General features: G+C 37.1%; 2 protein-coding genes across 2 annotated transcripts in view; one reads left to right on the top strand and one right to left on the bottom strand.

Moving 5' to 3' along the window:
* The window catches only part of CDH18 (cadherin 18), a 1,273,978-nt gene that overhangs the window by 1,208,605 nt on the left and 42,617 nt on the right, over nucleotides 1–22,756 (bottom strand). The window lies entirely within an intron of this gene.
* Nucleotides 16,934–17,302, top strand: LOC109574801 (ribosomal protein eL22-like). Its single transcript, XM_019982761.2, has one exon. It carries the CDS (start codon nucleotides 16,934–16,936, stop codon nucleotides 17,300–17,302), a length of 369 nt encoding a protein of 122 aa, XP_019838320.2.

Here is a 22,756-nt window from a genome sequence, read left to right as displayed (position 1 = left end):
ATCCCCTGCCTGTACCTAATTTCAGCTATATAACATGCATTGTGGGTTTTGTTTTGTGTGTGTGTATGTGTGTGTGTGTGTGTGTGTAAAGTGTATGTGTGTGTGCACTGATTACTCTAGAACTGGCCTTTGATTCCTTCCTCTGTAAAACTCCGTTTCTCAAAAGAATGCTGACACAGTGCTAATGTTCTTGTTGTGGAAGTAGGAGGAAGTGACTGCCTGGTGGTTATTTGACACTTCTTTAGTTCAACATACGATCAGCTGAACATAATATAAATTTAATGATTTGATATTTTTGATTTTTGTAACTAGTTAGACTGATTTTAAAGATATGGCTTTTATTAATCTCTTCAGTGAGCCAGAATTTTATAAGATTATATTTTTGGATGTCACATGTTTTGCTAAGTTTTAACTTGTATATGTAGTATTATCTGTGACTGTGTGGAAAAATACAAATGAATATGCTTTTCTTTTTATTCTTCTACAGCACAGAACTATCCTTCTTTGATTTAGATGGCTAGAGAGATGAGTGGTGACTCTGGCATTTTAGAGAAGCACTTCTAAGAATAATAATCTGGTAAAATTCATTTTTAGTTTCCTGAGAAACTTTCTTACTGTTATAACAGTGGCTGCACCAATTTATATTCTGACTGACATGACAGTGTATGAGGTTTCCCTTTTCTCCATATCCTTACCTACATTCATTATCCGTGTTCTTTAAGATGACAGCCATTCTGCCTGGTGTGAGGTGATATTTCATTGTAGTTTTGATTTGCATTTCCCTGATGATTAAGGATGTTGAATATCTTTCCATGTTCCTAATGGCCATTCACATTTCCTCTTTGAAAAAATGATTATTCAGTTCTTTTTCCCATTTTTTAACAGTTACTTGATTTTATCAATGTTGAGTTGTATGGGTGATTTATAAATGTTGCCATATTAACAACTTATTAGTCATATAATCTGACTCAGCAATTCTACTACTGGGTATGCTGCTAAGTCGTTTCAGTTATGTCCGACTCTGTGCAACCCCATAGACGGAAGCCCACCAGGCTCCCCCATCCCTGGGATTCTCCAGGCAAGAACACTGGAGTGGGTTGCCATTTCCTTCTCCAATGCAGGAAAGTGAAAAGTGAAAGTGAAGTCACTCAGTCATGTCCAACTCTTAGCGACCCCATGGACTGCAGCCTACCAGGCTCCACCATCCATGGGATTTTCCAGGCAAGAGTACTGGAGTGGGGTGCCATTGCCTTCTCCACTACTGGGTATACACCTCCCAAAACAAAAATACTAATTTGAAAAGAAACATGCACCCCAATGTTGATAGCAGCATTATTTACTATCACCAAGATATGGAAAGAACATAAGTGTCCATCAGGAGAAGAATGGATAAAGAAGATATGATACATAGTAAATCCCCTACATACAACCCTTTAAATTACATATTTTCAAAGGTGGAAATGTGTATGCCAACCCCTGAATGCCAGCTGTCATAATGCACTACTTCACCTTTTAAGATACTGTAGTATAATATCAAATGCATTTTATTTTTTGTTCCCTTTTTATGTACATATTATTTGTGTGAAGAGGATTACAAACCTATCATAGTACAGTACTATACAGCCAATTGTGTTTGTTGGGTACTTAGGCTAAGTTTGTTGGACTTATCGAACAAACTGGACTTAATGAAAATGCTTTCATAATGAAAATTATTCATAAGTAGGGGACTTACTATATATTTATACAATAGAATGGTAGTCAGCCATAAAAATAATGAAATTTTGCCATTTGCAGCAACATGGATGGGCTTATAAGGCATTACGCTAAGTGAAATAAATCAGACAAAGACAAATACTGCATGAGATCATTTATATGTGGAATCTAAAAAATATAACAGACTAGTAAGCATAACAAAAAAGAAGATTCACAGATATAGAGAACAAATTAGTGGGGAGAGGAAAGGGGGAGGGGTCAGTATACTGGTAGAAGCTTAAGAGGTATGAACTATTAGACTGCATAAGCTGTAAGGATATACTGCATAACACAGGAATATAGATAATGTGTCTGTGTGTTAATGGGTCAGTCATATCTGACTCTTTGCTACCACATGGATTGTAGCCTGTCAGGTTCCTCTGTTCATGGAAATCTCAATATTTTATTATAATTACAAATGGAATATGCTGTGCTGTGCTTGGTGGCTCAGTCATGTCCAACTCTTTATGACTCCATGGACTGTGGCCCATCAGCCTTCTCTGTCCATGGGAATTCTCTAGGAAAGAATACTGGAGTGGGCTGCCATTCCCTCCTCCAGGGGATATTCCTGACCCAGGGATTGAACCAGTGTCTCTTACACCTCCTGATTGCAGGCAGGTTCTTTACCATCTTAGCCAGCAGCGAAGCCCAAGAATACTGGTGTGGGTAGCCTATCCCTTCTCCAGGAGAACTGCCTGACCCAGGGGTTGAACTGGGGTCTCCTGCATTGCAGGCAGATTCTTTGCCAGCTGAGCTACCAGAGAAGCCCCATAAACTGAGTATAACTTTCAAGAAGGTGCTGCAGTCCATGGGGTCACAAAGAGTTAGACACAACTTCGTGACTGAAGAATGAACAACTTACAGAGATAATCAAATTAAAATGAGGTAATTAGGTTGGGTCCTGATCCAACATGACTGCTACTGCTACGTCACTTCAGTCGTGTCCGACTCTGTGTGACCCCATAGACAGCAGCCCACCAGGCTCTAATGATTCTTTCTTTAATCTTTAGTCATCTCCTCTCAGAACAAACTGTATATTTTTGGAGGTCTCTGTGCAATGTCTAACTTCAGAAGGCGGCTCCATCATTTTTAGCCATCTTTACTTCTCCAAATTCTAGCCTCTGTCTCCTCAGCTCAGTCAGATGATTGGGGTGTACTTTGCTTTCAACTCCTTATTCTGTGTTCTGGAAAACACCTCATTTCATAATTTCCCTTTTCTCAGGAATCACAGTTCTGTGGTGCTTATTGTGTGATGTCTAAAATCATTTCATATATTTTGTCTACTCTTCTAGTTTTAATTTTTTACCACATGAGGACAAATTTTTGTAGCAGTTAATATTTATGAGCAAAAAATATATATTCTTCAAGATATGCTGATTAAAGACTTTCTTTCCCACAGCAATTTTACACTATATTTTTAATAATCTAAAAACCCAGTAGACTAACTGGGGAATGTAATTTCTATTAGTCTGACTTTTTTAATTGATTATAAAATCTAAAGAACTGGGGAGCAGTTTAGGTTTAGAGGGCAAAAAAAGATACTTAGGCAAAAACAGCTTCCAGTTTGAATGCCATTCTGCTATTTTCATAAAAATAAGTGATGATAATGTTAATGCTTAGTATGTTAAAGATCTGCAATATAAGTGAGAAAAATAAAAACACCTCACAGTTTTGAATAAAGCAAATATTTGCTCAAAAAATGGATTTGCACACTGATGTTTAGGCTTTAAACCATGTCACTTGGAAAGTCCTTTGTAACTGAAGCACTTTCAAGAAAATATATATATGTGTGTGTGTGTGTGTGTGTAATTTAACTTATATGCAGGGTACATCATGAGAAATGCTGGGCTGGAAGAAGAACAAACCTGAATCAAGATTGCCGGGAGAAATATCAATAGCCTCAGATATGCAGATATGCAGATGACACCACTCTTATGGCAGAAAGTGAAGAGGAACTAAAAACCCTCTTGATGAAAGTGAAAGAAGACCGTAAAAAAGTTGGCTTAAAGCTCAACATTCAGAAAACGAAGATCATGACACCTGGTCCCATCACTTCATGGGAAATAGATGGGGAAACAGTGGAAACACTGGCTGAATTTATTTTTCTGGGCTCCAAAATCACTGCAGATGGTGACTGCAGCAATAAAATTAAAAGACGCTTATTTCTTGGAAGGAAAGTTATGACCAACCTAAATAGCATATTCAAAAGCAGAGACATTATTTTGCCAACAAAGGTTCGTCTAGTCAAGCCTATGGTTTTGCCTGTGGTCATGTATGGATGTGAGAGTTGGACTGTGAAGAAAGCTGAGCACCAAAGAATTGATGCTTTTGAGCTGTGGTGTTGGAGAAGACTCTTTAGAGTCCCTTGGACTGCAAGAAGATCCAACCAGTCCATTCTAAAGGAGATCAGTCCTGGGTGTTCACTGGAAGGACTGATGCTAAAGCTGAAACTCCAGTACTTTGGCCACCTCATGTGAAGAGTTGACTCATTGGAAAAGACTCTGATGCTGGTAGGGATTCGGGGCAGGAGGAGAAGGGGACGACAGAGGATAAGATGGCTGCATGGCATCACCGACTCAATGGGATGTGAATCTGAGTGAACTCCGGGAGTTGGTGATGGACAGGGAGACCTGGCGTGCTGTGATTCATGGGGTCGCAGAGTCGGACATAACTGAGCGACTGAACTGAACTGATATATATGTGTGTGTGGTGAGCTTGAGGTTACCTACGACCTAATTCCTAGCACTCAGGTTTCTCTTATAGTGAAACATTTTCATTAATAAAATGATTTTTGTAATGCATGCTATTTCAGAAGAGCCATTATCCTTTCATAGGTTAAAAGAGTATATTTCAAAGAAAACTTACCCTGTATCAAAATGGGCACAGGTAATTTTGTAGATGGTTTCTAGATTGACAGATATCATAATCTTGAAGAAGGACATAAATCAGCACTAATTTGTCCTTTTCTAAACACTGAACCATGGAGGGATTGTAACAGGTATTATTCATTATAAAAAGAATAAATATAATCATTAATTTCTTATATAGAAGGGATTTTGTCTGTATCTGGACGATTCACAAAGAGAGACTTCCTCACTCCTAACACAGTGTTTTTCAACCCTGCTTGTATTTTGGAACCACCTGCAAACCTTAAAGAATTATTTATACCTATTCGAATCCAAATAAATAATGTGAATAAACAAATAAGAACTTCCTACACAATACGAATATATACCCAAGGTCATAAACTACTACTTTAGTGGAAGAGAATTAGAGTTAAGCAAACAGGCAAGGAAATTAGCATCTAAAATTTGAAAAATCTCTATAAGTCTGATTTATCTACATACTGCTGCTGCTAAGTCACTCCAGTCGTGTCCGACTCTGTGCAACCCCATAGATGGCAGCCCACCAGGCTCCCCCATCCCTGGGATTCTCCAGGCAAGAACACTGGAGTGGGTTGCCATTTCCTTCTCCAATGCATGAAAGTGAAAAGTGAAAGGGAAGTCGCTCAGTCATATCTGACTCTTAGTGACCCCATGGACTGCAGCCCACCAGGCTTCTCCATCCATGAGATTTTCCAGGCAAAGGTACTGGAGTGGGGTGCCATTGCCTTCTCAAACATATAGCTGAGGCCCCTTCATAAATTCTATTGCTTTGTTTAAAGAAGCAATTGTGTTTTGTTTTTTTTTTTTTGTAAATACCATGAATTCTATCTAAACTTATTTTCTCCAATAATTTTATAATTCAATAAAATAATATTAATCTGAATTCCTTTGAATGGCCATCTGTTTCTTATACGTGATTTCCTTTTCATTAAAAGACACAGTAAAGTTTAAACAGCTTTTAGAATCCTTACACTGTTCCTGGATTTACCATTACCAACTTTTCTTAAATATCCATTTCAATGAGAAAAGAAAGGAAAAATAAATCTAACCACCAGGGGGGGGCGGGGGAAACAGAGGTTAAATTATATTTTTAACTCTAAAATATTTGCAAATTCCTAATTTTCTTTTATATCACTACAAACATAGCTAAAACTGTTGGCAGTGAAATCATTCTCAGAAAGAACCCCATACCGCCAATTATCTGCTTTCCCTTATATTTCACTGTTGCCAGCAAAATCCTTCTATCCACTTACTCAATAGTTATAAACATATTGCTTATTTCCCCCAAAGAGTTCAGAATTCAGCAAATAACAATGAGGTGAGAGCTAAAAGAAAACAGCAAGAAAAGTGTTTTGGCAAAAATAAACCTTCCTAATGTTTCTGAGAGCATAGACATGATTGGCACCTGAGAATTAGTACCAGTGCCACAAAGGGCTTCTTATCAGTGGACAGGAAATGGTCATAAACAGAGTTCCAAGAGGAGCTTGGTAGAACTCAGCTAGCCTAGGACTTGACAAGTTACTCTCGTGTGTATGGTGCTTCAGAGAAGACTTTCTAGTGAGAGGAATTTGACAGGGCAGAACATCCACAGTGGTAAGAAAGACACTTGGGTTGTTAGAATTTAACTGTTCAGGAAACTCTAGTGGCCCCACTTTCATTTGACTTCAAATGAATATGGCATTTTTAACTGTTAGGGCTAGAGAAGGTGTTGGTGTGGAGGGGCACAATGATGAAAAGCTTTCTTCTGCATAAAAAAGCCAGTTGGAGCTTTGGGTGTTCTAAATCTTCAAGTAACAGCCTCTGAATTGGTGAAACCTGTTAACCTTTGTTTTCTCAACAGTGCCCCTCCACGTGGGAGGGTGGGCTTGCTAACACCCTCTTGTCCTTTGCCACAGGTCTCTCTCAGAACCTGACGTCCACCAGCATTTAGCCCATCTCATGGATTTCTCTTTCTCATACATAATCTTATAGTAGATATAGTATTAACACTTTTTACGTATAATTTTGCTCAGTTCAGCTGCTCAGTTGTGTCTGACTCTTGGCGACCCCATGGACTGCAGCACACCAGGCCTCCCTGTCCATCACCAACTCCCAGAGTTTACTGAAACTCATGTCCATTGAGTAGGTGAGGTCATCCAACCATCTCATCCACTGTCATCATGTTCTCCTCCTGCCCTCAATCTTTCCCAGCATCAGGGCCTTATTCTTTCAAATGAGTCAGCTCTTTGCATCAAGTGGCCAAATACTGGAGTTTCAGCTTCAGCATCAGTCCTTCCTATGAATATTCAGGATTGATAACCTTTAGGATGGACTGGTTGGATCTCCTTGCAGTCCAAGGGACTCTCAAGAGTCTTCTCCAACACCACAGTTCAAAAGCATCCATTCTTTGGCACTCAGCTTTCTTTATAGTACAAGACTCTCATTCATACATGATTACTGGAAAAACCATAGTTTTGACTAGACAGATCTTTGTTGGCAAAGTAATGTCTCCCCTGTCTAGCTTGGTCATAACTTTTCTTCAAAGGATCAAGAATCTTTTAATTTAAAGGCTGCAGTCACCATCTGCAGTGATTTTGGAGCCCAGGAAAATAAATTCAGCCACTCTTTCCATTGTTTCCACATCTATTTGCCATGAAGTCATGGGACAGATGCCATGATCTTAGTTTTCTGAATGTTGAGTTTTAAGCAAACTCTTTCACTCTCCTCTTTCCATTTTATCAAGAGGCTCTTTAGTTCTTCGTTTTCTGCCATAAGGGCAGTGTTATCTGCATATCTGAGGTTATTGATATTTCTCCCAGAAATGTTGATTCCAGCTTGTGCTTCATCCAGCCCAGCATTTCTCATGATGTACTCTGCATATAAGTTAAATAATCAGGGTCACAATATACAGCCTTGACGTACTCCTTTCCTTATTTGGAACCAGTCTGTTGCTCCATGTCCAGTTCTAATGGTTGCTTCCTGAACTTCATACATTTCTCAAGAGGCAGGTCAAATGGTCTGATATTCTCATCCCTTGAAGAATTTTCCAGAGTTTGTTGTGGTTCACACATTCAAAGGATTTGGCATAGTCATTAAAGCGGAGGTAGATATTTTTCTGGAACTCTCTTGCTTTTTTGATGATCCAATGGCTGTTGGCAATTTGATTTGTGGCTCCTCTGCCTTTTAGAAATACAGCTTGAACACCTGGAAGTTCATGGTTCACGTACTGTTGAAGTCTACCTAGGAGAAATTTGAACATTACTTTGCTAGCATGTGAGATGAGTGCAATTGTGTGGTAGTTTGAGCATTCTTTGGCATTTCCTTTCTTTGGGATTAGAATGAAAACTGACCTTTTCCAGTCCTCTGGCCACTGCTGAGTTTTCCAAATTTGCTGGCATATTGAGTGTAGCACCTTCACAGCATCATCTTTTAGGATTTGAAATAGCTCAACTGGAATTCCATCACCTCCACTAACTTTGTTCATAGTGATGCTTCCTAAGGCCCACTTAACTTTGCATTCCAGGATGTCTGGCTCTAGGTGAATGATCACACACCATCGTGGTTATCTGGGTCATGAAGATCTTTTTTGTATAGTTCTTCTGTGTATTCTTGCCACCTCTTCTTAATATCTTCTGCTTCTGTTAGGTCCATAGCATTTCTGTCATATATTGAGCCCATCTTTGCATGAAATGTCCCCTTGGTATCTCTAATTTTCTTGAAGAGATCTCTAGTCTTTCCCATTCTATTGTTTTCCTCTATTTCTTTGCACTGATGACTGCGGAAGGCTTTCTTCTCTCTCTTTGCCACTGTTGGGAATTCAGCATTCAAATGGATGTATCTTTCCTTTTCTCATTTGCTTTTTGCTTCTCTTCTTTTCAAAGCTATTTGTAAGGCCGCCTCAGACAGCCATTTTGCCTTTTTGCATTTGTTTTTCTTGGGGATGGTCTTCATCCCTGCCTCCTGTACAATGTTACATACCTCACTCCATAGTTCTTCAGGCACTCTGTCTATCAGATCGAACACCTGGAGTCACTTCCACTGTATGATCATGAGGGATGTGATTTAGATCATATCTGAATGGTCTATAGAGTTTTTCTCTACTTTCTTCAATTTAAGTCTGAATTTGGCAATAAGGAGTTCAATGATCTGAGCCACAGTAAGCTCCTGGTCTTGTTTTTGCTGACTGTATAGAGCTTCTCCATCTTTGGCTGCAAAGATAATCAACCTGATTTTGGTATTGACTCTCTGGTGATGTCCATGTGTAGAATCATCTCTTATGTTGTTGGAAGAGTGTGTTTGCTGACCAGTGCGTTCTCTTGGCAAAACTCTATTAGCCTTTGTCCTGCTTTACTGTGTACTCCAAGGCCAAATCTGCCTGTAACTCCAGGTATTTCTGGACTCCTTACTTTTGCATTCCAGTCACGTATAATGAAAAGGACATCTTTTTTGGGTGTTAGTTTTAGAATGTCTTGTAGGTCTTCATAGAACTGTTCAACCCTAGCTTCTTCAGTATTACTGGTCGGGGCATAATTTTGCTCAAAAGTGCCTAATTTTTTCACACATGTAGTTTATGTTATAGCTGCAATTTTTTTTTCTTTCTTTTTTTTTTAATTTTATTTTATTTTTAAACTTTACATAATTGTATTAGTTTTGCCAAATATCAAAATGAATCCATCACAGGTATACATGTGCTCCCCATCCTGAACCCTCCTCCCTCCTCCCTCCCCATACCATCCCTCTGGGTCATCCCAGTGCACCAGCCCCAAGCATCCAGTATCGTGCATCGAACCTGGACTGGCATCTCATTTCATACATGATATTTTACATGTTTCAATGCCATTCTCCCAAATCTTCCCACCCTCTCCCTCTCCCACAGAGTCCATAAGACTGTTCCATACATCAGTGTCTCTTTTGCTGTCTCGTACACAGGGTTATTGTTGTCATCTTTCTAAATTCCATATATATGCGTTAGTATACTGTATTGATGTTTTTCCTTCTGGGTTACTTCACTCTGTATAATAGGCTCCAGTTTCATCCACCTCATTAGAACTGACTCAAATGTATTCTTTTTAATGGCTGAGTAATACTCCATTGTGTATATGTACCACAGCTTTCTTATCCATTCATCTGCTGATGGACATCTAGGTTGCTTCCATGTCCTGGCTATTATAAACAGTGCTGTGATGAACATTGGGGTACATGTGTCTCTTTCCCTTCTGGTTGCCTCGGTGTGTATGCCCAGCAGTGGGATTGCTGGGTCATAAGGCAGTTCTATTTCCAGTTTTTTAAGGAATCTCCACAGTGTTCTCCATAGTGGCTGTACTAGTTTGCATTCCCACCAACAGTGTAAGAGAGTTCCCTTTTCTCCACACCCTCTCCAGCGTTTATTGCTTGTAGACTTTTGGATCGCAGCCATTCTGACTGGCGTGAAATGGTACCTCATAGTGGTCTTGATTTGCATTTCTCTGATAATGAGTGATGTTGAGCATCTTTTCATGTGTTTGTTAGCCATCTGTATGTCTTCTTTGGAGAAATGTCTATTTAGTTCTTTGGCCCATTTTTTGATTGGGTCATTTATTTTTCTGGAGTTGAGCTGTAGGAGTTGCTTGTATATTTTTGAGATTAGTTGTTTGTCAGTTGCTTCATTTGCTATTATTTTCTCCCATTATGAAGGCTGTCTTTTCACCTTGCTGATAGTTTGCTTTGATGTGCAGAAGCTTTTAAGGTTAATTAGGTCCCATTTGTTTATTTTTGCTTTTATTTCCAATATTCTGGGAGGTGGGTCATAGAGGATCCTGCTGTGATATATGTCAGAGAGTGTTTTGCCTATGTTCTCCTCTAGGAGTTTTATAGTTTCTGGTCTTATGTTTAGATCTTTAATCCATTTTGAGTTTATTTTTGTGTATGGTGTTAGAAAGTGTTCTGGTTTCATTCTTTTACAAGTGGTTGACCAGATTTCCCAGCACCACTTGTTAAAGAGATTGTCTTTAATCCATTTTCAGACTGAAAGTGAAGGGCTGGAAAAAGATTTTCCATGCAAATAGGGACCAAAAGAAAGCAGGAGTAGCAATACTCATATCAGATAAAATAGACTTTAAAACAAAGGCTGTGAAAAGAGACAAAGAAGGTCACTACCTAATGATCAAAGGATCAATCCAAGAAGATATAACAATTATAAATACATATGCACCCAACATGGGAGCATCACAGTATGTAAGACAAATGCTAACAAGTATGAAAGGAGAAATTAACAATAACACAATAATAGTGGGAGACTTTAATACCCCACTCACACCTATGGATAGATCAACTAAACAGAAAATTAACAAGGAAACACAAACTTTAAATGATACAATAGACCAGTTAGACCTAATTGATATCTACAGGACATTTCATCCCCAAACAATGAATTTCACCTTTTTCTCAAGTGCACATGGAACCTTCTCCAGGATAGATCACATCCTGGGCCATAAAGCTAGCCTTGGTAAATTCAAAAAAATAGAAGTCATTCCAAGCATCTTTTCTGACCACAATGCAGTAAGATTAGATCTCAATTACAGGAGAAAAACTATTAAAAATTCCAACATATGGAGGCTGAACAACACGCTGCTGAATAACCAACAAATCACAGAAGAAATCAAAAAAGAAATCAAAATTTGTATAGAAACGAAAGAAAATGAAAACACAACAACCCAAAACCTATGGGACACGGTAAAAGCAGTTCTAAGGGGAAAATTCATAGCAATACAGGCACACCTCAAGAAACAAGAAAAAAGTCAAATAAAGAACCTAACTCTACACCTAAAGCAACTAGAAAAGGAAGAAATGAAGAACCCCCAAGTTAGTAGAAGGAAAGAAATCTTAAAAATTAGAGCAGAAATAAATGCAAAAGAAACAAAAGAGACCATAGCAAAAATCGACAAAACCAAAAGCTGGTTCTTTGAAAGGATAAATAAAATTGACAAACCATTAGCCAGACTCATCAAGAAACAAAGGGAGAAAAATCAAATCAATAAAATTAGAAATGAAAATGGAGAGATCACAACAGACAACACAGAAATACAAAGGATCATAAGAGACTACTATCAACAATTATATGCCAATAAAATGGACAACGTGGAAGAAATGGACAAATTCTTAGAAAAGTACAACTTTCCAAAACTCGACCAGGAAGAATTAGAAAATCTTAACAGACCCATCACAAGCACAGAAATTGAAACTGTAATCAAAAATCTTCCAGCAAACAAAAGCCCAGGTCCAGACGGCTTCACAGCTGAATTCTACCAAAAATTTAGAGAAGAGCTAACACCTATCCTGCTCAAACTCTTCCAGAAAATTGCAGAGGAAGGTAAACTTCCAAACTCATTCTATGAGGCCACCATCACCCTAATACCAAAACCTGACAAAGATGCCACCAAAAAAGAAAACTACAGGCCAATATCACTGATGAACATAGATGCAAAAATCCTTAACAAAATTCTAGCAATCAGAATCCAACAACACATTAAAAAGATCATACACCATGACCAAGTGGGCTTTATCCCAGGGATGCAAGGATTCTTCAATATCTGCAAATCAATCAATGTAATACACCACATTAACAAATTGAAAAATAAAAACCATATGATTATCTCAATAGATGCAGAGAAAGCCTTTGACAAAATTCAACATCCATTTATGATAAAAACTCTCCAGAAAGCAGGAATAGAAGGAACATACCTCAACATAATCAAAGCTATATATGACAAACCCACAGCAAACATTATCCTCAATGGTGAAAAATTGAAAGCATTTCCTCTAAAGTCAGGAACAAGACAAGGGTGCCCACTTTCACCATTACTATTCAACATAGTTTTGGAAGTTTTGGCCGCAGCAATCAGAGCAGAAAAAGAAATAAAAGGAATCCAAATTGGAAAAGAAGAAGTAAAACTCTCACTATTTGCAGATGACATGATCCTCTACATAGAAAACCCTAAAGACTCCACCAGAAAATTACTAGAACTAATCAATGACTATAGTAAAGTTGCAGGATATAGCTGCAAATTTTTAAAAGAGAACACGATGATGTGATGTTTCATTTTCCATCTCACCACCTAACACACTGCATTAGAACATTTAGTTTCCTGCAGATCATTTAGCTCATGACTCACCCACTAGCCTACAGATATTGTACCCTTGACCTGTGCACACTACCACCCTTATGGCTTCAACACTCTATTTTCCCCCACAGATCCAGCCACGCACTGTCTCACTCATGGATATGAGTGCTACACGTATAACCAAGTACTGAATCTCTAATGAATGTCTAATAAATTAAAACTTATTTTGGGCATAAATGAATGGTGGAGAAAAAGGAAAAAGTTGCATGAAATTTACCATACTTGAAATTTGGCCAATTTACCCATTCCCTGAAATTTACTCTTCTTCTTGGTCAGAAAAGAGTGGGTAATTAAACATGGAATAACATTAAACAGTCTGGCCATTCTAATAACAATTATATTTCTCTCCAACAGAAGTTTAAAATAGAACTGAAAGAAATACTCATTACCTCACTTAATCACTAAAGAATTTCACAAGAGTCTAGTAATTATCTGGTACCCAATTCATTATCATATGTTAAAGTTTTCTTTAACATACCTAACATTTTGAATGCCTCTTTTAAGCTGTATTTTTATGATTTGTTTTGGAATGTTTCTAAAGGCATGTGTGTGTAGGTATTTATGCATACACACATATTCTACTGGAAAGCTTATAGTAAATATTTAACTAAAATTGTAGTAATATCCATAAATAAATATGTAATCGAGCCCTTAAAGCAAATATGAACACTGAAAAATGTTCCATTATACAGTCAATGTTTGCTTTCTGTCTTTTTAATCAGCACATAGTAGCTCCATTTCTGAGATCAGGTAGTAGTATGAAATATTTTTCCCATGATTTACCCTATTCTAGGTTGAACTGCAAACTCTATGGAATGATCCTTTGGACTATATTTATAAAAGATCATAATATTTAGAAATAATTTGAATAGCTTAGAAATTATACAGGAAGTCAACTCCAAGTATTCTGATTCTGAAACATCTCGGTGTGACTTTTCACTTAAGCTATGAGCATTACTTCCCCTTTAGGATAAGAAGTAAGATTCCCATGCATCATTCAATCATCCTAAATCTTAGTTTCCATTTCTCTTTATTAATAGGCAATTGGGAATAAACTAATAGTTAAATAATATTTATATTATTTACTTCCAAAAATGTTTGATTTATATTCAGTTTAACAGACATGTATTTAACAATGCAATGGAGATATTATTTTCATAAATGTTATTCATTCTCATAATAATGTTAGCACCCCTTCAAAAACTGAATCTTTTAATTTTGGAAAGGACTGAAATCTATTAGTTACTTAATTTTGAAATTATTAAATGCTACATATAGTGAAACTAATATTATTCTATATGGATTAGCAGTACTTTGACATTTTAAGATACTTGACATATGTGTTCCTATAAATTATTATTTTATAAAACACACTATAAAGGGGAACTGAAAGAAACAGAAAACTCACTGATGCAACAAGGATGGTTAAGCTCTTTGGGGGTAAAGGATACTAGAGCTGTAAGTCATGAAGAATCAAATGCCTTATAATTTGAGTACTAAACATCTAGAATTAAACTAGCACCAGAGCCAACAGGTAAAATGAAACCAGTGCCATATACTCTTTTCAATGTATGGGAAAACTTCTGAGAAAAAAACAATTTTTTTGAGGAATAAAAGCATATGAGAAAATTTGCTTAAAGTTCCTAGTTTTGTGAAATACTATTTACTCTTCATGGTATCAAAATCTGGCAGCATTTGACTATAGCAACTTAAAGTTGTGCCACCCTAATCCCCATATTTCATACCTGTGAGAAATATGAAGTATTTAGTGAAAATCCATTTGGGGAATTTGGAAAAGTTTAGGAGCAGGTTTATTTTAAATTTTTATGTCCCAATGGAGCTTAGAGGATTTAATTTGAGGGCCATTCTATTTTGTAATAGGAAAAGCACCTACTCTTTTGAATGATAAACTCAAAGTTATGGCTTGACTTGCAACAGAGAGAAGTGCAGAGACACTGACAGACTTAGTACCATTTTCCTAAAATATAGAGTAAGTGGGAATGTAAGAAATAGGCAGAAATTCAAAATCTGCAATTCACAAAATAGAATGATTGAGAATGAGATGACGTGTGGGGGTGAGAGCTTGTTTCAAAACTACTCCTGATTAAATTAGATAGCCGATGGGAATTTGCTGTATGGCTCAGAAAACTCAAACAGGGACTCTGTACCAACATAGAGGGGTGGGGTGGGGAGGGAGATGGGAGGAAGTTTCAAAAGGGAGGGGATACGTGCATACCTATGGCTGATTCATGTTGAGGTTTGACAGAAAACAGCAAAATTCTGTAAAGCAATTAATTTTCAATAAAAAATAAATAAATTAGAAAAAAAAAAAAAACTACTCCTGATTGATCAAAGCCACTTGTCTAGTATATTCTTCCTGTTGAATACAGTAGACAACTGGATGCCATAAAGGAAATGGTTCTTTCCTTAATTTTAATCTATTATACTTCACAATAGACCCTACCACATAACCTAATATATCCATGTTAATACAGTAATTATATAATCCCAATGGTTTTTTGCTGGGAGTATATGTGCCAGAATGAGGGAATATCAAGCTACTAAGTAGCCTGACCTTTTGGTCTTGTCTGGCTTTGTGGCTGAAAGCATATGTGGCTCGAGCTGCATCTCATGCAGAATAATGACAGAACGATCACTGGGGCATGAAACCACAACCTGTGGGGAGCTAATCACGACCATTAATCTCTGCCGCACTCCTCTAGGCTTTGAGGCTAGGAGCAGTGACAGAAAGAGATTTCATTTTGTTTACTGAATATAAATGAATCCCAAATCAGCTTCTTGGTAGAAATGGAGAAGAAAACAATATTACAGGTAACTAATTTGAAATTGCATATTGTGTGAAATTGCATATTGAGACTCACTTCTATTGGGCTATATTTGATCTTTTTACTGCAGTAGTCCCATCTGAGGACTCAGAGGATATGTATCTACATTGCTAAGTTCTTATCATCAAAGTTCTCAGGCACAGACATCTGAGAGTAATTTATGGAAAGTAAACTTTCCTGATATCCTCACTTGAAATAAATTATGTCATGAAACTAAAAAAAAAAAAAAAAGATTTAGTTTTTTTTTTTTTTTTTTACTTTTTACATTGCCTTTCTAGTATAATCTTAACCATGAGATTACTGCATATATCTATACAGAATTAATGTTAGCTTGCTGCTTCTAAATTCCATTGATAATATCTCTTGCCAACAATCCAGAAGAGCTGTGCAGACTGAAAACAGGAATCATAAGACCTTATAACAAAGTGTTTTTTAATAATAAAACAATGGGAGAATTTTTCTGATATTTGAAATCAATGCGAAGTTGGTGGATAGGGCTGTTCAGTATTTGGGAAAGAGCTAGAAGTACATTAAAAAGAAAAATTTAGCAAACATTTTGACTATGTTGGTGTCTAAATTAAAGTTTTGTGTTAGGTACAATAACTTTATAAAAACTATGTAATATTTGTTACTCACTGCCACCACCATCATTCAAACACACACACACACACACACACACACACACACACAAACACACACACACCCTCAGAGGAAAATAATAAACACAATAAAGAAGAAGCTTGTTGTAGAAAAAAGAACTGAATTTTGCTTAAAAATTTCCTGGTTGGAGACCTGACTCTGTCCGTCAAAACTCACATAAACTCAGACAAGTAACAACCCACTGAAGCCATAGTTTCCTCACCTCAAATGTGAAAGAACTGAACAAGGTATTTTAGTGGATAAGCTGTCAAAATGTTTATTCATTTAATAAAACTAATTGCCTAAATATTTAATTCCTGAATTTTAATTTCTGAATTAGCTATATTAATGATTATTCACATCTGCACATAATGTGAGCAAATCCATCTTATTTCACTAAAGCTTTAGTATTGTCCCATGTTGTTTTGAATATATCAGGTGATAGACATGTCACAGATGCTATCAATACTTCAATTGCAACCTGAGAAAGTACACAGACACGTGTCTTCTCAAAGTATGCACATTTAAGTCTCATTGTACCTATTGTTTTTCCTAACTTGCAATTAAGTCTATGAAACATACTCATCAAGTTCCAGGTAATGCCAAATTACAAGAAAAAGTCAACTTAAAAAAAAAAAAAAAAAAGGCTCCAATTGTGCAGGAAGCCTTCAAGATGGTGCAGAAGAAAGACAAGAAGCCTAAAAAGTCAACCTGGAAGTTTAATTTGGAGTTTACTCATCCAGTAGAAGATGGAGTTTTTGATTCTGGAAATGTTGAACAGTTTATGCTGGAGAAGGTTAAAGTGAATGGAAAGACTGGAAATCTTGGGAATGCCGTTCACATTGAACACTTCAAGAATAAAATCATAGTTGTTTCTGAGAAACAGTTCTCTAAAAGGTATTTGAAGTACTTTACCAAGAAATACCTTAAAAAGTACAGTCTTCATGATTGGCTTCCTGTGGTTGCATCTGACAAGGAGACTTATGAGCTTCGTTACTTCCAGATTAGACAAGATGAAGATGAATCTGAGTCTAAGGACTAGATGATGCCATCCTTTATAGGGCTTTGCTTGCTAATAAAACAAATTAACCATACTAAAGAAAGAAACATCTTGAAATGGACCTTTAGCTTATTAGTGGGAAAAAAAAAAACATTACCCTGTATGTTAAATATTCATCTTTGTATTTAAGTGTATGCTGTTTATATGGTACTGGCCTTCCTTTAATACTTTCTTATATTTTTATTGCAGTATAGTTGATTTACAGTGTTGAATTAGTTTCAGGTATATAGCAGAGTGAATGAGTTATACATATATCCACTTGTTCTTTTGTCATACAGAACACAGTATTGAGTCCAGTTCCCTGTGATATACAGCAGGTTTTTAGTTACATGTTTTATGTATGCTAAGTTGTTTCAGTCACGTCCAACTCTTTGGAAACCCATGGACTGTAGCCTGCCAGGCTCCTCTGTCCATGGGATTCTCCAGGCAAGAACACTGGAGTGGGTTGTTACTTCCCACTCCATCTGTTTTATGTATAGTAGTGTGTATATGCCAGTGTCAATCTTCCAATGTACCCCACTCCCCTGTATCCCCTGGTAATTGTTAAGTCTACATCCGACTTCTGTTTTATAAATAAGTTTTTCCCCTTCCCCCCTTTAAATACTTTGTATATGCAATATTTAAATAGCTTATAGTTAGTGGAATTTCTTTCAGGATGTATGTAATATACTAATTTTACAGATGTCTTCAAGTTAAAAGTATATAGTGAAAAAAGCACAATTTGGGGTGTAACAACTATACAATAAAATATTTAGATTTGAAAAAAAAGAAAAACATGCAGAATAAGCATGAAAATATTGGAATCATAATTACATGTCATTATAAATTAAGGGTCAATGTAATAAACATAATAAGCCCCCTCCTCATCGTCATAGCTAGTTATTACTGAATCCTTTGTACCAGGCATGGATTTAAGAGGTATGTGCGTGCTGTGCTAAGCTGCTTCAGTTATGTCCAACTCTTTGTGACCCCATGACTGTAGCCCGCCACATTTCTCCATCCATGGGATTCTTCAGGCAAGAATACTGGAGTGGGTTGCCATGCTCTCCCTCAGGGGATCTTCCCAACCCAGGGATCAAACCCAAGCCTTTTATGTGTCTCCAATATTAGCAGGTGGGTTCTTTCCCACTAGTGTCATCTGGGAAGCCCTTTTAAGAGATATAAATCATACATGATAGCATGAAATTCTACATTAGTCCAACAATTTTTAATATGTTTATATCAATAAAATAACTACATTTTGAAACAATAATCTATCTTCATAACTTAAATGTTTGGGATTGGGGAAACATTGATTATTATATACATTTCACAAAAATTTAAGACAGGCTCATATGAGAGAAAATCAGATAAAACTACTAAGGAAAAAGTCTTAAGCCATGTATAAAAATTTTAAACAACTGCAAAAAAGAAAAAATATCTGTCAGGGTGTTATGGTTATGTGCAACCTGAGATCTGGGAGAACTGAAAAAGTGTTAGCCTCTCAGTCATGTCCAACTCTTTACGACCCCATGGACTCTAGTCTGCCAGGTTCCTCTGTCCATGGACTTCTCTAGGCAAGAATGCTGGAGTAGGTTGCCATTCCCTTCTCCAGGGGGTCTTCCCCTCCTAGGGGTAAACCCGAATTCTCTTGCATTGCAGGCAGACATATCTAGGAGAACACTTAAATGCAGCACAGCCTCAGTTGTCAATGATAAACATTTAAAATCACCAGTAAGAATCAACTCCAGAGGTGCTTCTAGTAGAAACCAAATCATCAAATCATTCAGGAAAACTTCAGAGGCATATTCAGTCTGAGGGATAAGCTCAATATGAGAGCTGATGACCTTGATCAAATACATACCAATAAATAAATGCCAGTCTTTGAATGAAATCTATTTACAGCTTTGCCCTTTACACAATGAATTTGAAGTAACTTACAAAAAAATACAAAAAATGTTTTAATAATTAAACATCTATATAAAATGATAATTAAAATATAATTAGGGTCAAGCAAATATGATGCAGCTATACCAATGCAGATGACTGATAGGTCTTGCTCTTTGTATCTCGTGGTCAAGCAAATGAAACAAAATAAACAAAACAAAAAATAATATGGTTGTAATTGGGTATAAGTTAGAGAGTGAATCAAGACATAAAATTTAAATTTTACACATTGCTTCAACATTCCAATCCTTTGATAAATATGATTTTTTCCTCTACGCTTTGAGAAAGAATGAGTGGTACCCAGCTACACTTCTCTTGAGTCAAGATCTCAGAACACTAGGATGGTATGTAGAACATTAAATACAGATTTATACTCTTTGTGTAAATCTTTGTGTAAAACCACAGAAAAGATTGTTGTTCAGTTGCTAAGTCATGTCTGACTCTTTGGGATCCCTTATCCTTCACTATCTCCTGAAATTTGCTCAAATTCATGCTGAGTTGGTAAGGCTATCTAACCACCTCAACCTCTGCCATCCCCTTCTCCCTTTGCCTTCAGTGCTTCCCAGAATCAGGGTCTTTTCCAATGAATTGGCTCTTTACATCAGGTTGTCAGAGTACTCAAGCTTCAGCTTCAGCATCAGTCCTTGCAATGAATATCCAGGGTTGATTTCCTTTAGGATTGACTGGTTTTTTAAGTATAAATAGTGATTTGCTTGTATGGATTGCCATTTTCTATTATTTTTAAATTTGGGGGCATCATATATTTGTTTGCACCTCCACTGGAAACAAATAATCCTATCTTCTACAGACTACAATATTCTGGATTATATTTGTATAATACACATGCCTTGGAGTGAAAGACAAAATACATTTTGAACATATTTGACTTTGAATATTTAATGTACATTTTGAGTAAATTAAAAATTTGACTAACCAGTAATTTTGATGTTAAGAATAATTGTTCTAGAGTGTTTGTTAAATAAGAAACATGTGTTTCTTGAAATGAGACAAGATATCTTAATTGAACCCATACATTCAATTCAATTAAGCACCTCCTCTTTGGTGCTTAAGTTTTAAGAGTTTTAAGAGAAAATAAGTCAGGAGGAATACATGTTTCATCTCATGGTGACATCCTCCAAAAGATAAATAATCAGGGAATTGTTATATCTTCAAGGAGAATCATGTGAGAGCTAACTGTGGAATGATTGCTGCTGCTGCTACGTCGCCTCAGTCGTGTCCGACTCTGTGTGGCCCCGTAGAGGGCAGCCCACTAGGCTCCTCTGTCCCTGGGATTCTCCAGGCAAGAATACTGGAGTGGGTTGCCATTTCCTTCTCCAATGCATGAAAGTGAAAAGTGAAAGTGAAGTCGCTCAGTCGTGCCCAATTCTTAGCAACCCCATGGACTGGAGCCTACCAGGCTCCTCCATCCATGGGATTTTCCAGGCAAGAGTACTGGAGTGGGGTGCCATTGCCTTCTCCAGTGGAATGATTAAGTAGAAAATTAATATGTTAGTTTCAGGGTTTCAAAGTCAAAGGTTTCAAAGGTTTAATTAACATTTATTAGTTTTGTGTTCCTTATCAGGTATGGAATATCTAAAAACCCAGTTTTCATAGTACCTGCTGTACTGTTTTTTGTAATGAATTTAGCATTTCTGCTAAAGTAAGTGTCAATAACATCAGTTATTGTTATCATCATTAGTAGTAGTAGTAGCAGCAGTAGTAGTAATGTGCATGCATGCTCAGTCATGCCCGACTCTTTGTGATCCCATGAACTGTAGCCCACCAGGCTCCTCGGGCCATGGGATTACTCAGGCAGGAATATTGGAGTGGGTTGCCATTTCCTTCTCCAGGGAATCTTCCCAACCCAGGGACCGAATCCTCATCTCCTGTGTCTCCTGCCTTGGCAGATGGATTCTTTACCACTGTGCCACCTGGGGAGCCCCAGTGATAGTAATAGTAGCAGTAAATAGTAAATGCTAAACAAACATCAATTATTATTGTTATTATTATCTGAGATGGGAAGAAAATGAGGCAAGCAATTATAAAGGATTCGCATTATGGTCTTGTGGTGAGAATTTTTTTTATCACTGTTATAGTCTATATAATATGTCATTAAAATTATAGGTGCCTTTTTATGTAAATATTTAATCCAGCTGGATTTAAGCCTGTATATGGTATAAGGTAAGGATTTAACTTTTTTATTCCCCAGAGAAGACTATTTCCTATACCTTCTACTAAATGGTTCAAGTTTTCTTCATTGGTTTATGATGCCACCAATATTATATCACAATTTTATATTTACATGGTTCTAGTTCAGATTTCTTCAGTTTATTCCATTGGTTTATTTACACATTCTTATGCCAATTCCTTGGACTGCAAGGACATCAAACCAGTCAATCCTAAAGGAAATCAGTCCTGAATATTTAAGGACTGATGCTAAAGCTGAAACTCCACTACTCTGGCCACCTGATTTGAAGAATGGACTCATTGGAAAAGACCCTGATGCTGGGAAATATTGAAGGTGGGAGGAGAAGGGGACAACAGACAATGAGATGGTTGGATGGCATCACCAACACAATGAACATGAGTTTGAGTAGGCTCCAGGAGTTGGTGATGGACAGGGAAGCCTGGCGTGCTGCAGTCTATGGGGTCACAAAGAGACACGACTGAGTGACTGAACTGAACTGATGCCAATTCCACAACCATCTTCATAGTGTAAACTTGTAGTCTATCTTAATGTCTGTTAATAAACTATACATTCTACAGTCTACTATAAATGAACTTCTTTGTTTGAATATCATACTTGTAACCCCTCATTTGGTGAAAAAAAAGTTATTTAGTGAAAGAAAGATAATTTAACATTTTTTTGTTTTGCTTTTCAAGAGCTCATTCACATAATGTAGGTTACTCTTTTGATAATGTAAGCAGTTGTACAAAATTCTTGTGTATAGCACAAGTCGTTACAGAAATTATATTACATAAACATATGTTAAGACAATTGGAGAAGGCAATGGCACCACACTCCAGTACTTTCGCCTAGAAAATCCCATGGACAGAGGGGCCTGGTAGGCTGCAGGCCATGGGGTCGCTGAGGGTCTGACAGGACTGAGCGACTTCACTTTCACTTTTCACTTTCATGCATTGGAGAAGGAAAGGCAACCCACTCCAGTGTTCTTGCCTGGAGAATCCCAGGAACGGGTAAGCCTGGTGGGCTGCCATCTATGGGGTCGCACAGAGTCGGACACGACTGACGAGACTTAGCAGCAGCAACATAGCACAGTAGTAGATAAAACAACTGATTGAAACTTTTATTCTATATTTTGGTTATGGTTAAAAGTTTACATTTTATATATTTGCAATTTTTCTCATAACTCTAACTGTTTTCAGAGGGAACTACTCTTGAAATGTGAAAGCTAGTTTTTTTTTTTTTTTTCTGTAAATATTCTAGGAACACAGAACATGCCTTTTTTTTTCTGTAAATATTCTAGGAACACAGAACATGTCTTTCTT

The sequence above is a fragment of the Bos indicus genome, chromosome 20 (assembly GCF_029378745.1).
Source record: "Bos indicus isolate NIAB-ARS_2022 breed Sahiwal x Tharparkar chromosome 20, NIAB-ARS_B.indTharparkar_mat_pri_1.0, whole genome shotgun sequence".
NCBI classification, from domain to species: Eukaryota; Metazoa; Chordata; class Mammalia; order Artiodactyla; family Bovidae; genus Bos; species Bos indicus.
The sequence above is the reverse complement of the archived record's forward strand: the minus strand, read 5'-3'. Positions and strand labels throughout refer to the sequence as shown.